This window comes from Neomonachus schauinslandi, chromosome 15 (assembly GCF_002201575.2).
Source record: "Neomonachus schauinslandi chromosome 15, ASM220157v2, whole genome shotgun sequence".
Taxonomy (NCBI): Eukaryota; Metazoa; Chordata; class Mammalia; order Carnivora; family Phocidae; genus Neomonachus; species Neomonachus schauinslandi.
The window spans coordinates 1547930-1562801 of NC_058417.1; the positions used below are offsets into that span (position 1 = coordinate 1547930).

General features: G+C 59.2%; 1 protein-coding gene across 1 annotated transcript; it reads right to left on the bottom strand.

The window, feature by feature from the left end:
* Window positions 1-9812: 9812 nt before the first annotated feature.
* ZFP3 (ZFP3 zinc finger protein) lies at window positions 9813-12554 on the bottom strand. Its single transcript, XM_021694693.1, has one exon. It carries the CDS (start codon window positions 12549-12551, stop codon window positions 11040-11042), a length of 1512 nt encoding a protein of 503 aa, XP_021550368.1. The 5' UTR covers window positions 12552-12554; the 3' UTR covers window positions 9813-11039.
* Between the last annotated feature and the right edge of the window lie 2318 nt (window positions 12555-14872).

A 14872-nucleotide genomic window follows, 5' to 3' on the forward strand; every position in this document is an offset into this window, starting at 1 on the left:
TCTGAGGCCGGGGGCACTTTAGAGCAGGCAGCGGTGAGAGACCCCACAGTGCAGGGATGGGCGCAGCCCCGGGGCAAGGTGGCAGGCGGATGGCTGTCCCCGGTAAGAAGACGCCCACAGGGAAGAAAGGCCTCGAGTGTAGGGAGTGTGGAAAAGTCTCCATTTATGACTCACACCTTCTCACCCATCAGAGAGTTCCTTCCGGAGAAAAGAGCGGTGACTGTGGGAAACCGTCCAGAGCTCCATGGACCCTCCTTCAGCATCACAGGGGGCTCTCTTCTCTCTGAACTGGTTCTTAAATATTTACCAGCACGAGTTCCGGCCCAGTGGATGGTGAAGTTCACCGAGGTGCTACCCGTGAGAAGGGGAAGAAAAAACGACAGGAACCAGAAGGAGCGCCCTTTACTGGCCAAGCTGTGCCCGCTAGCAAAGTGGAAACGTACACAGGTGGTCGTATACAGCAGGGCGCAGCCCAGGAGACCGGGGGTCAGGAGGCCACACGCTGCTACCCGGCCCAGGTGCCGACCTCACTCCCACCTCGGGCCCTCCCTTCCTCCATGCTGTCCGCCCGGATCGGAACACGTATCACCCCTGCCTCAGATCTCTGCTTCAGTGTCCTCTCTTTGGAGAAGCCTTCCCTCCCTCCATGATACCGTGTCATCCCCGCTCCCGTAAACGTCCAGAGGTAGCCGGGCGGGCGCAATGGCCTGCACACCTGCGGTCCCCGCTGCTCGGGAGCCTGAGGCCGGAGGCCCGCGTGACCCCGGGTGTCCTGGGCTGCACTGTGCTGTGGCGCTCAGGTGTCCCGGGAGCGGGGAGCCGGCAGGCCACCTACAGAAGGGCGAACTGGCCCCGGTGGGAGACCGGAGGTCACAGCGCCTGTGCCGATCATACACGTCCAGAGGTGCAGGGGTGCTCCGCGCACGACAGCCTACAGGCTCAATGCGCATCCAGCTCGTGGCCTGTTTTTCGAAGCCCACAAGCTGAGAAAGGGCTTTACGTTGTCTGTTCCAAAAAGCAGAAAGAAAGAGTGACAGAGACTGTATGTGGCCCACAAGCTAAACTGTTTATTTGCTATCCGGCCCTTTACAGAAGCTCGCCAAGGCCTGGCCTAAGGGGCAGCTCAGTGTCGTCCGGCCCGCCGCCGCAGGACCCCGCTTGCTCTTGCGCACCCCCCCCCCCCCCGGCTAGACTGTTATTCTGCGTGGTCGAAGTATGGGGTCTGTTGCGGCTCACGGGGAAGGCAGAGCGGCAGTCCCAGGGACAACCGGGTTCCTTCTCGGCAAGTATCAGGGAGGGCGCCCTCCTCCTTCGTGGAAACTGAACTACACAACCACGTCGGTCTTCCAGGGAGGCTGGAAGCAAACCTCTCGCAGGACGGCCACTTGCCCAGTTAAAAGTCTCACTGTGGAGAAGGAGAGAATGTGGCAAGAGCGGCACTCCCCCCCCCCAGGGGACGTGCCCCACCCCTGCCGACTGACCGGGGGAGGGGAGTCCGGGCTCGAGAGGGCGCAAGGCGACCGGGCAGCAGAGGACGAGGACCAGAGCCCAAGGGTGTGGATGAGGGCTGGCCTCGGGGGCCACTCCAGAATCAGCCGTCATTCCAGCTGCGGAACGGGACTCTGAGAAGAGTGAAACCAGAGACATCCTTTGTAAGCAAAATATTGACCGGAGAAGGTCTCTTTTGACGTGTCGGTACAAAGGAACGGAGGCTCTGTGTGTGCAGTCTGACTATGTTAGAGGAACAGTTCCTTGCACCCGGGGGTTCCTGGGGGTCAGTGGTGCCACCCTCGTGTGATCGGCGTCTGCCCTGTTTGTGTGTGGAGGGGACCGTGTCCAGGTGCACATTTGCAGCTGCTAGCAGGGGGTCCCCAGCCAGACAGCTGAATAAAGAGAACTTGTGCTAACGGGGAGGGGGGTTCTCTGTCCCCAGCAGGAGACAAAGAAACGGACTCCCTGGTCTCAGCAACCAAACACACGGCAGGGACGTGGAGGGCACGTCTGCTGGGGCCAGCGAGAAATGCGCACAGAAGGATGTCCTCTACCCAACACCGCACCCCTGGGACGAGCCCGCCCGTCCTCGGCAAAGCGCGAGGTGCACATGCCAGGGAGGGACCTGTGTGCCCACAGGAAGGGAAAGGAGTGACGCGAGCTTCCATCAGTCCCTGGACCCTCTTTTTTTTTTTTTTGATGTTATTTATTAGAGAGAAAATGAGCGCGAGCGCGAGCGCGAGCGCAAGCAGGGGAAAGGGCAGAGGGAGAGGGAGAAGCAGGCTGCCCACGGAGCAGGGAGCCCAACGCGAGACTCGATCCCAGGACCCTGGGGTCATAACCCAAGCCGAAGGCAGACGCTTAATGACTGAGCCACCCAGGCGCCCCAGACCCTCTTTTAACATAAGGAGACCAAGGTCGGGGAATAACTGCAGTTAGAACAGCTTCATTCACAAGCTTACAGTCCCCAGTGAGCGCTCTTCCCCGGCCTCGCTCTCCTTGGCCCCACAGGGAGAAGTAGGGAGAGACAAGGAGCAGCACAGCCCTGCCTGGATGCGGAGGAAGCTTGCGCTGGGGGCTCGCAGATTGGGGGGGGGGGGGCAGTGGATGAAGCAGGAGCCCCTCCCCATCCTACCTGCCCGCTGCCAACAGAGAAGGGCAGCCCCTTCCCTCCCGCGGAGGCAGACTGGGTGGGATGGAGCACCCCGCCTTGTGGTCAGCAGAGAGGCGGGGAGGAAAGGGAGGTGTGTTTACAGGCCCGGCCACCAAGGTCTCCCTGCACGTCCCCTGGGCTGATGCAGGCTTCTGGCGTAGCTCCTCCCCTGCCCCATCCCGTGGCCCCTGTTCTCTCACCCAGATGTTCCCCAGGGCGCCCCCCAAGAGGCGGCCCCCAACACTCCCTGTAGAGGTCTGTTCCCCCAGGACTGCAACCTAAGAAAACCAGGCGTCAAATAAGCAGAGTAAAGAGATGTTGGCGGGGGCAGTGGGGGGGCCCACACTGCGCTAGCAGCCTGGGGATGGGGAGAGGGGGCAGACGGGAAGGACAGGACGGGGCAGGAGGAGAGAACAGAGGAGAGCCCAGGAGCTCCTGGGCTGCAGCAGCGGGCCTGGGGCTGGGGGACTCCATCAGCCCGGGAGCCTCGTTTGCCTCCCCTGGGCACCTGCAAAGTAATGAAGCAGTTTTCCACAGTCACGTCTAACCTTAAGAAATAGGCTTTATAGGGGCGCCTGGGGGCTCGGTCGGTGGAGCGGCCGACTCTTGATTTCAGCTGAGGTCGTGATCTCAGGGTCGTGAGATCGAGCCCCAGGTCGGGCTCCGTGCCCAGTGGGCAGTCCGCTGGAGATTCTCCTTCTCGCTCTGTCCCTCCCACCGCGTGCACGCTCTCTCTCTCTAAAGTAAACAAATCTTAAAAGAAAAGAAACAGGCTTGCTTTATATTGCTATGTTACGGATGAAGAGACGAAGAGGTTCACTAGTTTGTCCAAGGTCACGTGATGCATCCGAGGCAGAGCCAAGATCTGAACCTAAGGATGACTTCCAACCCTGTGCCCACACAGCTCCTTGTCTGCTCAACAAAACTGCAAGGAGGAGGAGGAGGAAGCGGGGCTTTTCGCATTCCTGACTTGAAGTGTGGGGCAGGGGGAGCCAGACTCCACAGACGGGTGGGGACTTGGTCCCTGAGACCTGCCCGCCGCCGCTGCCTGGGGAGCAACGCAGAATTAAGTTCATTCTGTCCCGACTACAGAACAGAACAATGAGAAATGAGGGCCTTTCTTTCAAACGTGAAAACAGCTCCCTCACCCACAAAATCGGCATAAAATGAAAGCCTTATAGAGCAGACGAGCACATCTCTGTACACAGACAAGACTAACGCTTCTGGCCGTGAAGGAGTCACGAGGACTGGATTTACCATCCCCCCCATCCCAGCCAACTAAGAAGCCAGACAGAACAGTGGACGACAGGGGTGCCGGGCAGGGTGCCCCGAGGGAAGAGGGACAGGTGAGGTAAGAGCCAGGATGGGCCCGGCTGAAGGGACGGAGCTGAGCGTCGCAGAGGAGAGAGCCAGCTGACCCCGGGCCTCACACACACGTGCTGGCGCCATGTCCCCCACCCGGAGCCAGGGACAACCCGTGGGAGGCGCGGGCAGCGTTCCTGGGGCTCACACAGGTCTGGGAATGGCTGGAGCGGAGAACCCTTGCCGTGGGCACGCACCCCGCAGAGCCACACAAGGGTCTTACTGCAGGGACCTGGGCCTCAAGGCTGCTCAGTGCCACCAACCAAGTGGGAAACGGAGCCTCAGGAGAACCAAACTGTTTCCAAGTACCTTACTGGCATCCCAGTTCAAAGCTCAAAAATATTGAAAGGAATTAAAAAAAAAAACAACAACAACATAAAATTTACAATGTCTAGGATGCTGCCAAAACTTCAAGGCAGGGCTGCCTGGGTGGCTCAGCCATTAAGCGTCTGCCTTCGGCCCAGGTCACGATCTCAGGGTCCTGGGATCAAGCCCCACATCGGGCTCCCTGCTCCACGGGAAGTCTGCTTCTCCCTCTGCCTCTGCCCCTCCCCCCTGCTCGCGTTCTCTCTCTCAAATAAATAGATAAAAATCTTTTTTTAAAAAGACATAAACTGAATTCTAGAATTAAAATTACAATGTCTGAGATGAAAAATGGGGATAGAAACTACCAAAATACCTAAAAAAAAGAAAACAACAAAAAAAAAGATGAACAGGGCATCAGCGAGCCGTGGGACACCGTCAATCACTGGAGGATACGTGTGGTTAGAGTCCCAGGGGAAAGAGGAGGAAAGCAGAAAAACACTTGAAGCAATCGGCGCTGACGGTTTCTAAATCCGATGGAAAGTATCAACCCACGGGTGGAAGGAGTGTGGACAAACATCGGGTCTGTATGGAAGAAACATACAGCAACACACTATCAAAATCAGACCGGCTAAAAGCGGTCATGAGTACCCATAATCGGCTGTGCTGTGGAATTTCATCTCAGAAACGAGGACTAAAACTGGTAAGTGGAAGGAAGTGCTAGCTTATTGGGGAGTCTGAGGACTGAGTACCCTCACGGGGGAATGTGTGCGAGGAGAGCCTTCCGTGACCTCCGAACGCATCACCTTCGCCACTTCCCGGTAAACGCACTGGGGAGACTTGGCAAAGACCCAGTGTGGGAATGGGAGCCCACGTCCGCTCACAGGGCTGCTCGGCAGCTCACGTAGATGCAATAATGTGCGTTAACGACCGGTGCAGGGCGAAGGCGCGACCTGCACTCTCCTCGAGCTCAAGCACCAGGGAGAAGGCACCCCTAACCTGGGGCAAATCAGAAGACGGACCACGGGTAAAGGAGAGAACGACACTGCATTACGGGGCGCCTACTACGTACCAGGTGACGGGCTCTCAGGTGCGTGGTTCTATATTCTCTATCTGCAGACGCTGTCCCCACTTCCCGGACGAGGACACGGGAACCCCAGGACAGACCGAGGTAATCCCGTCCACGCTGAATTCCGAAGAGGCCGCGGGCGCCTGGGGGTCAGCACAGACTGGCCGCCCTGGCTGTCGGTCCACTCTGAGGACAAACGGCTCCTTCTCCCTCAACTCATTTGCATTTCCTGCAGCGCCCGAGCCAACGTGGTGCGAACAAGAGGGAAGGAGCAGGGGTGGGAGCCCATCCCGAGCCCGGAGGACACACATGGTTCGTCTCGCAGTACAGACTAGGTAAGCACAAGCCGCCCAGGGCCAGTGTTGAGGGTAATCCTGAGCAGATGAGAGCACAAGCCCGTGAGGCCGAGGAAGGCGCACCACGAGAGCACGGAGTCCCAGCAGACACGTCGGACGCCGGCTCCCATGCAGCAACAGCGTGTCCAGGAAGACGGAAGTAATGTGTGAAAACAGGAAGGAAAGCGATAAAGCGGCAAGGGCTGTGATGAGAGAGAGACTCTGAGGGCGGCCCAGGTGAGATCTGCTCTGTTCTCTCTCCCGGTGCTGAAAGCGGCAGGTGTCCGGGCACCCGGGGCCGCTTGTACTCGCGTAAATGTGTCATGGGTCAGCTGCCACAGCCACAGAAAGCCTCCTCCCTGTCCCCCGTCACATGAAGGGACGCCACGGGGGACAAAACTCTCACGCCACCAGCATCCTTTGGGGGGACAGAGGGTCTGCACAGAGAGATGAAGGGCAGCAAGGTATCACGACGCTCCCCTCAGCTCCTGGGGTTCACCCTTCGTGGCCTCTTGTTTGTGGGGACCACTCATTTCTTCACTTCGGGGTGGCAGCCCTGGCCTGATGCCCTTCGTTCTGCAGCCCGTCAGCCAGAGCAAGACCCAGAGCTACCACAGAGGGTGTGTGCGGTCCACTGACCCCAGGGAGGGGGAGGAGAGAAAAGGTTTTAGGTCAGAACGAGAGTCCTGCAGTCGGTCCAGCCCCGGATGGCCGCACACGGTGGACGCTCCGTGATGCGGAAGGTGTCAAGACCAGAGGTTCCTCCACACTGGTATTCAGAGGGCCTCCCCGGTGCGAAGTGTCTAGGGCCTCCCCCCGGTGTGACCGTCTCCCACGCACAGCACCTCCAAGCTCCACTCAAGACCTCCCAGGTCTTCCTCACACCCACTGCAGTCCGGGGACTCCCGACTTGGGACTGGAATGTGGATTATAGGCCCCCTTCCTGTGCCCCCCGCAGTCCAGTTTGAAGAGCGCCCCACAAGCAGCAGATCAAGGGTGCAGACGCACTCTGCTCCCTCCTTGGTGATCTCTGGGGTCGTCTGCCCAGGAGCCGGCCCAGACCTTACCCATCCGACGCATAACCAACCTCCCTCTATGTGGAAGGCCCCACACGGTCAATCCCCATGCCGGCCCTCACACGTCCACACCGGCCTTCCCGCCCATAGCCTCGGACCACAGGGCCTTCTTCCTAAAGCCAGCCCTGCCTTCCCCACCTGAGTCTATCCGTTCCCACCGCACGCGAGACGAAATCCAAGTTCGTTATTAAACACTGTGTGAAGGGGCCTGGATGGCAGCCGGGAGCATCTGCGGGGCTGCTGAATGAAGCCCACCCCAGGATGCGGAAAACGGACAGCCGAGCCTCTGGGCGGGAGTTGGCTGTGTGCCCAGCACCCCGACCCCACTGCTCCCCGGGACCCCATGGGCCGGGGCCGCACTCGGTGGGGCTCCTACCTCATGGTCCCAGAGGCAAGGTGGCGGCCGGGCGCAGAAGGTGGCTCTGGAGACGTGCCGGGTGCCGGGGGCGTCTGGTCCACACGGCCTGCAAAGCGTGTTACAAACAAGGACACATGAGCGTTCTGTCCACACCACAGGGGAGGCTGGAGACGAGGGTGCGGGAGGGGCCTGAGGCTCATGGAGGGGCTTCACCTGCCCGCCGGCCGCCCCCAGCCCTCCTCCCCTCTCGGAGCTCCGGGCGCCTTTTGGGGGCACCGCCCGCCACTGGACTGCTCAAGTCCCCAGCAGTCTCCTAGCGCTTAGACCCACCCCCTCTGTTCGGGGGGGCCCCCAGGGTCAGTACACAGGTGCTAACAGGTTTGGGGGCACTCAGCAAGTGCTGGGCGATGGGGGCTCCGGCTCCCTCCACCGTCAGGGGCGCCCCGAGGCAGGTCGTTTGGACAGTTTCATCCCCAAAGCTGAGGCCCCGGATGAGGGAGTATTGATTGCGGCTTTCTGGGTTAATGTTTTTCAAAGGTCAAAGTTGGCTTTCAGGGCAAGGTAAAGGACTACAGAGGTCCAAGGATGGGTTTCAGGTGGCCCGTGAGTCCCCTGGGGTCCCGTGCACGTTCTTCTAGGCAGAGCCTTCCAGAGTCTCAAGACCCCTGACCTCGCAAGCTCAGGGACCTGCCTTAGATCAGGAGTCACCTAGAAGAACATGTAACGAGTCTGACAGTAGTAACAACTGCAAACACTGGCCCTGAAATCTCAGTAGTAAGGCTTTTTAAAAAAAAGTTGGACCATCCAGATGATCTGGAACATTACCTTGTTAATCATGAAAAACACGGATGTGCGTATAGAGATCATTTATGACCAATGAACGAAATCGGTCACACGGGCCCCGCTGTGAACAATAAAGGATCTCACCAAGCCAAGCAGAGGGCGGAGGACAGAGTGAAGTTTCTGCAAAAGCAGGAGCACAGAGCAGGTGGCTGTGGCCCTGGGGGGAGGGTGCCCCTCAGGGACGGGGATGACACTGGCCTAGGAGGGTCACATGAAGACACCGTGGAACAATGTATTTGGCGTCAAGTGAGTCAAACTGTAAGGACACACAATTTACCAAACGTGTCAGGACACCAGTAAAACGGAAAGGATGAGAATGTATACCAACGGAGCTAAAAGTCCTCAAGGGTTATTTCTGGGCATTTAGGGAGGTCTTTGAGATTGTGAGGCCTGGTTTTCAAAGCTCCAACCCTAAGAAAATTCGGGCTTCTGGGATGCCTGGGTGGCTCAGTCGGTTAAGTGGCTGCCTTTGGCCCGGTTCATGATCCCAGGGTCCTGGGATCGAGTCCCACAATGGGCTCCTTGCTCAGCAGGGAGCCTGCTTCTCCCTCTCTCTCCCTCTGCTTGTGCTCTGTCAAATAAATAAAATCTTAAAAAAAAAAAAAAATTCGTGCTTCTTTTCCTCGATGGACTCCTACTGGCATGAACGTATGGCTACCACTCACAATAACGGGGCAGATTTCGAGTCCCAAGTCGGCGGAGAGGACGGGAGGCCGACAGAAGGGAAGGTCCGAGTCTCCCTGAGATGAGTGGGTGCGAGGCGGACGTGGGCAGGGAGCGAAGTTACCGGCTGTGCGCATAGCGTGTGCATCACGGTGGAGAGACTCGTTCACCAGAATTCCTCCTGGGAAACACGGACTCTTCTTGGGCCGAGAGGAGACCTCCCCTCTTTACGCATATGCTCAAGTACAACAACCGAAGTGGGTCACTGTTGCCTTCCCGTGTTCCAGGGAGTGGGCTGCTGAGGGAGGGCCTTTTCTCCTCCCGTGCAGTGGCCACAGCCCGGGTGGGGCCGGTGGGGAGGGGCTGGGCCTTGCTGAGGTGGCTGAACCTGAGGTGGGGGGAGCGGGGAGAGAGAGCTAAACCAGCCGTGGTTTGGCCAACAAGGGACGTGGGAGGACGTACAATGTGCACGCCCTTCTCCCCTGGGAGAAGCACCTGGGCGCGTCTGTGGGAGCGGACTCTTGGGCGTGAGCTTAAACGGGCCGAGTCTCTGTCGGGGCCAGGGGTGAGTGTGGACATCAAACACGTGAACACAGGACCAGGGGTTGGAGGGATGGGTGCTATCCAGGCTTCACAGGACAGAGACACGGTCAGGGAGCATTTTTTGGCTTGAACCTGAGCAGCGAGTAAGAGAGCACGCTGCACCTGTCATCCCCGTAAGGACGGGGGAAGTCGGAGAATCCCTCCCGCTCGGGGCCTGACCGCCAGACACCAGAGGAGGGACGGAGGGTGGGGGGCCGTGCGGCGTGCTGTTCACTTGTACGGCCTTTTCTCAAGGAAGGGTCTGAGCTGGGGGAGCACACTGGGGCTCAGAGTAAACCCACATGATGGGTTTTGGCTGTGAGTGGTGGTTTCCAAGGACACGATTTAAATCCATGACATTCAAATCCACGTAGTAAAAACACCAACGTGCACAGGGTTTCACACATGGCAGCCGCGAGCCCGCCTGTCCACGGCACAGCATGGGGCCCGGGAGCTCGGACAAGCCCCCGAACATCCCCCCCGCTCCTGGTCTTCGACATCGGCGCAGGGACACCCACACCCACCCGGTCGGCCGATGCACAACTCTGTGAATTAAAGATCATTCAACGAACACGGAGAACAGGTGGATTTAATGGTACGCACGTGGTCCCCACTCCAGCCGCTTACAGGGGCCCCACATCAGAGACATGGTGAAAATAAGCACGGAGAGGGTCTGGTGCTGGGCCTGGTACAGCAAACACTCGGGAACACTAGGGGTCAGTAATCGCGTCACAAAGAAGAGATTAAACAACAGAGCACCGAGCACATGTCACGTTAGATCTAAGAAGTCCACAACCGCAGGGCTGGTCGGACCCTGGAGTTCACGGAGTTCAATCCCCTCCTCTCAGGGCCACGCGCGAGGAGCAGCGCCAGCCTGCTGGGGCCGGCCGCCTCCCGGTGCCCCAGACACGCGGACGCGTGGACGCCCGAGGAGAACATACAGCGCTCGGGGGAGGAGGCAAGGGGGCTGCCGGGCTGTGGGCGAGCGACAGCAGGTACCACGGCAGAGGGCTCCGGGCTGCGGGGCGAGGCCCAGCGAGGGCCCAGGCGCCTGCTGGCGGTGAGGCCGCACAGTCCCTCTGCTACCTGCCGACGCACGACCCAGCAGGGCGTCCGTCCGTCCATCCGTCCGTCCGCGCAGCACCCCCGCGGGGCACAGCTGCCCACGGGCTGCTCTCTGCAAGCCCCCCGCCTGGCCCACCAGCCCCTTGGGACGCTCAGGGCCTCGCTCGCCATCCTGGAAGCGGCCTGTCGTCTCCTCCGTCCTGCACCCTCTGCGGGGGGACGAGGAGGCCTCGCAGGAGGGGGTCCCCAAGCTTCCCGGCTTCAGCAATCATCTAAGGAACCTCGGTAGCACGTCTGCAAGATGTTGAAGCTAAGAGAAGCTCGATCAAAGGTCCTGGTGCGACACCGTGGCCGGGAAGACGGAGTGTGTCCTCCGCCACGACCTCCTAACCTTCCACGAGTCAGCGCCGTCACCCTTGGGAGGTGGCGGGCCACGTGTCTCCACGGTTCCCGAGAACTAACAATCTGGGCTACGTGGCTGGTAGAGACCCCGGAAGTGAGGGGATCCGCTCGGGGAACGCGGAGGGAGTGCGAAAGGGAACAGAGGAAACACGAAGGCCTGAAACAGCTTTTACGATTTAACTCGGGATCCCGAAACTTCTCCGTGAACCGCTCACAAAAGCACCTTCTCGTTTTTGGCCGCTGCGCTGGAAGTCGGCGGGAGGAGGACGTGTGTCCCCTCGTGGGGTCCGCAGGCCTGGGCGCAGCCGGTCGGGCTGGGGCACGTCGTCCAGGGCGATCACTCCGCGCAGTGGACGCTCTGGTGCCGGAGGAGGTGGGAGCTCCTGCTGAAGGTCTTCCGGCACTCCTGGCACTCGTAGGGCTTCTCGCCCGTGTGCGTCCTCTGGTGGAGGACAAGCTGGGAATGCTGGCCGAAGGCTTTCTCGCACTCGGTGCACTCATATGGCTTCTCCCCGACGTGAATCTTCTGGTGGAGAAGCAGCTCCGAGCTGTCCCAGAAGGTTCTTGCACACTCGTTGCACTGGTGAGGCTTCTCCCCCGAGTGGATCCTCTGGTGGACCGTGAGGTGGGAGGTCCGCCTGAAGGCCTTCCCACACTCAAAGCACTCGTAGGGCTTCTCGCCGGTGTGGATCCTCTCGTGCCTCAGAAGCTCCGAGTTCCCCCGGAAGGCCTTCCCACACTCCTTGCACACGTAGGGCTTCTCGCCGGTGTGGATCCGAATGTGTCTGATGATCTCCGAGTTCTGGCCGAACGTCTTCCCACACTCGTTGCACTCGTAGGGCTTGTCCCCCGTGTGGATTCTCTGGTGGCGGATCAGCTCCGAGCTCTGGCCGAAGCCCTTCCCGCACTCGTTACACAGGTAGGGCTTCTCTCCGGTGTGGATTTTCTGGTGCCGGATGAGGCCCGAGCTGTGCTTGAAGGCTTTGCCGCACTCGAGGCATTCGTGGTATCGCTCCTCCGTGTGGATGCGCTGGTGCTGGATGAGCTGAGAGCTCACCCGGAAGGTCTTCCCGCACTCGTTGCACTCATACGGCTTCTCCCCGGTGTGGATCCTCTGGTGCAGAATGAGCGCCGAGTTCTGGCTGAAGGCCTTGCCACACTCCTCACACTTGTATGGCCGCTCCCCGGTGTGGATCCTGTGATGGTGGATGAGGTGTGAGCTCTGGATGAAGGCCTTGCCGCACTCACGGCAGGCGAAGGGCTTCTCCCCGGCGTGGATCCTCAGGTGCCTCCGCAGGCTGGAGTTGGTCCCAAACGTCTTCCCGCACTCTTTGCACTCGAAGGGCTTCTCTCCACTGTGGACCCGCAGATGCTGGATGAGGTGCGAGTTCTGATTAAAGGCCTTCCCGCACTCTGTGCACGTATGAGGCTTTTCTCCCACAGGACTTCTCCGGGCCTTGTGAGACTCTGAGTTCTCCACGGGGTTGTGGCGGGAGGCGGCGCAGGCGCGGACGGGCGCGGCTGGGGGCCCGGCCGGAGACGTGAGTGGGTGCGGGCCAGGGCTGCAGATGCACTCGCTCTCGTCGCTGTCCCCGGACTTCTCGCCCGACGGTGACCTCTTACAGGCGATCAGCCCCGACGCCAGGCCTCTCCCCCGAGGAGACGCCTGCTGCGCGCTCTCGTCTGAGGACGCTCTCGAGTGCCTCTCCACCGCGTCTTCTGCCCGGGCGCCTCCAAACTCCCGGCCCTGGCAAACCACCTTGGGAAGTTTCTCTGACGCTGCCACGCGTGGCTCGGCTTCTTCTGAAACTTCTTCCTTGGGGATTGCCTCCGCGCGCTCAGTCCCCATCTCACAATCTGAAATGAGAGAGGGCAGGCGCGTGAAGTGGCTGCAGCGCACGTGACCGACGCGAAAGCTAGGGCGGCTGGAGCAGCCCTGGGGTCTGGTGAGAGGACGGGACACTGCCCAAGAAAGGGGCCTGGGGGCACGGTGGGCACGCCAAACGGAAAGCGGCCCCTGACAGAAGCGCGACACGAATCTTCAGAGGGAGAGATTTCAGGAGAGAGACGCTCACGAAAGCTCCGTAATTCTAGCGGTGAGCTGGCGGGGGACCTGGGCTTGGCAAGGAGTGGGAACAGAGGGTCCACCACGGAAAGGCTGGGAGAAGCAGCAAAGACAGCACACTGATCGCAAGAGAGAGGGACCCTCCCTGGTGCAGCCCCATGGCGCTCACCAGGATACAGGTCGGGGCCGTATCCGCAGGGCTGACCGTCCAGAGGGTCCCACGGCTGGGCCAGAACCAGACCCACAAGAGAAGTCAGTCCTCTTGGCTCCCTTCCATCTGGACGAAGTTGTTCTAGCTTCATTTCCTCCAGGTGGCCGGCGAGCTGTATCCACGCCTGCGCTTCCCTCCCCCACGGATGCAAACGCCGCCCGCACCACAGTGATGCTCTGAGTCGGGCTCAGCCTCTAGACTCCCTTCGGTTCCGCGGCCCCGTTCCTGCCCTGGGACCACAGCTTCGGCCCACCGCGGCTTTCCTCAGATCTTTACTATGTGAGAGGAAGTTCTTGCTCTCTTTTTCAAATACTTCCTGTCTGTCGATGCTCATATTTCTCCAAGTAAGTTTATCATTTTGTAAAATGTCCAAACGTATCCTGATGCTGTTACATCCGTCACATCTCTGTATGTCTTTCCTCTTAGTGAGCTTTCTATTTTCTAAGCAGCTATTGTTTTTATACGTAGCTACGTTAACTACTTTTACAGACTGATTTTATAAACGGTCTCTTTATAGAATTTTCTTAATACTTTTCTTAGATCTTAAAGCCTATACTTTTTTAAACTCCTAAAAGGCTGTGGCAGAAGTTTCAGTTGTTACCCGATATCCATCCTTCCACACCTCATCAGCAACAGAATAATGAATTTATTTACTGTAGCAAGGAACCTGGCTAAAGGGCGCCTGGGTGGCTCAGTCGTTAAGCGTCTGCCTTCGGCTCAGGTCACGATCCCAGGGTCCTGGTATCGAGCCCCGCATCGGGCTCTCTGCTCGGCAGGAAGCCTGCTTCTCCCTCTCCCACTCCCCCTGCTTGTGTTCCTGCTCTAGCTATCTCTCTCTCTGTCAAATAAATAAATAAAATATTTAAAAAAAAAAAAAAAAGGAACCTGGCTAAAGAAGTACATTCCTCAGCTTTCTCTGCGGCTGGGTTTGGCCACATGACCAAACTCTGGCCGGTGAGACAGAAAAATGCAGACGAAGTGTGTGGGATGTCTGGGAAGTCTCCGGAGGGCGAGGGAATGCCTTCACTCTTTTCCATGCTGGGCCTGGGGCGACGGGTGGTTCGCGGTGCCACCTTGGACCGTGAGCACAGCAGCGTCCCCTGCAGACCCCAGGATGGGGCCAGAGCTGGAAGGAACCTGGGTCCCTGGCGACTCCATGGAGCTGCCATCCCAGCCCTGGAAGGCCTGCCTCTGGACTTTTTTTAAAAGATTTTATTTATTTATTTGAGAAAGAGACACGAGCGGGTTGGGGGGGCGCAGAGGGAGAAGCAGACTCCCCGCTGAGCAGGGAGCCCGATGCAGGGGATGCGGGGCTCAATCCCAGGACGCTGAGATCATGACCTGAGCCGAAGGCAGACGCTCAACCGACTGAGCCACCCAGGTGCCCCTGGACTTTTTCATCTAAAAGAGAAATACGCCTTTGCGTTGCTTAAGCCATTGTGGTTTTTGTCTTGTTTTTAGGAAGCCAAACTTAGTCCTAACTGGCACGGTGGCCCTGGGGATTTAGCTATCCCCGTCACAGAAGCAGGGCCGATGCTAGGAGAAGGAGCCTGGCCTCCGTCCAGGGCACTGCAGCCAATCTGAGGAATACGATCCTCGTCCGGTAGAAGTGATCGTTGTGTCAGGTGACTCTCAGGGCGGAAACGGGCAGCGACGGGCCTTTACGGTTTCTAAGCCAAGGAGTGCCACGGTGCGTGGCCAGATGAGCATTTCTGCGGCCACTCTGCAGGCCGGGACACACCAGGGCAAGGGGCGTGAGCTCTGACCAGGGCAACAACAGTAGAGGGAATGAAGAGGCGACAGCTGCAGAAACAGCTCAGGGGTCAAACCCTGTGAGCCTTGGCGAGAGCTGCTGGGACCGGACACGGGGAGAGGAGGAGGGCGGGGTCACGGA

Excerpts from the sequence above, each read along its gene's own strand:
- ZFP3 (XM_021694693.1), bottom strand. The coding sequence starts at position 12,551 with ATGGGGACTGAGCGCGCGGAGGCAATCCCCAAGGAAGAAGTTTCAGAA.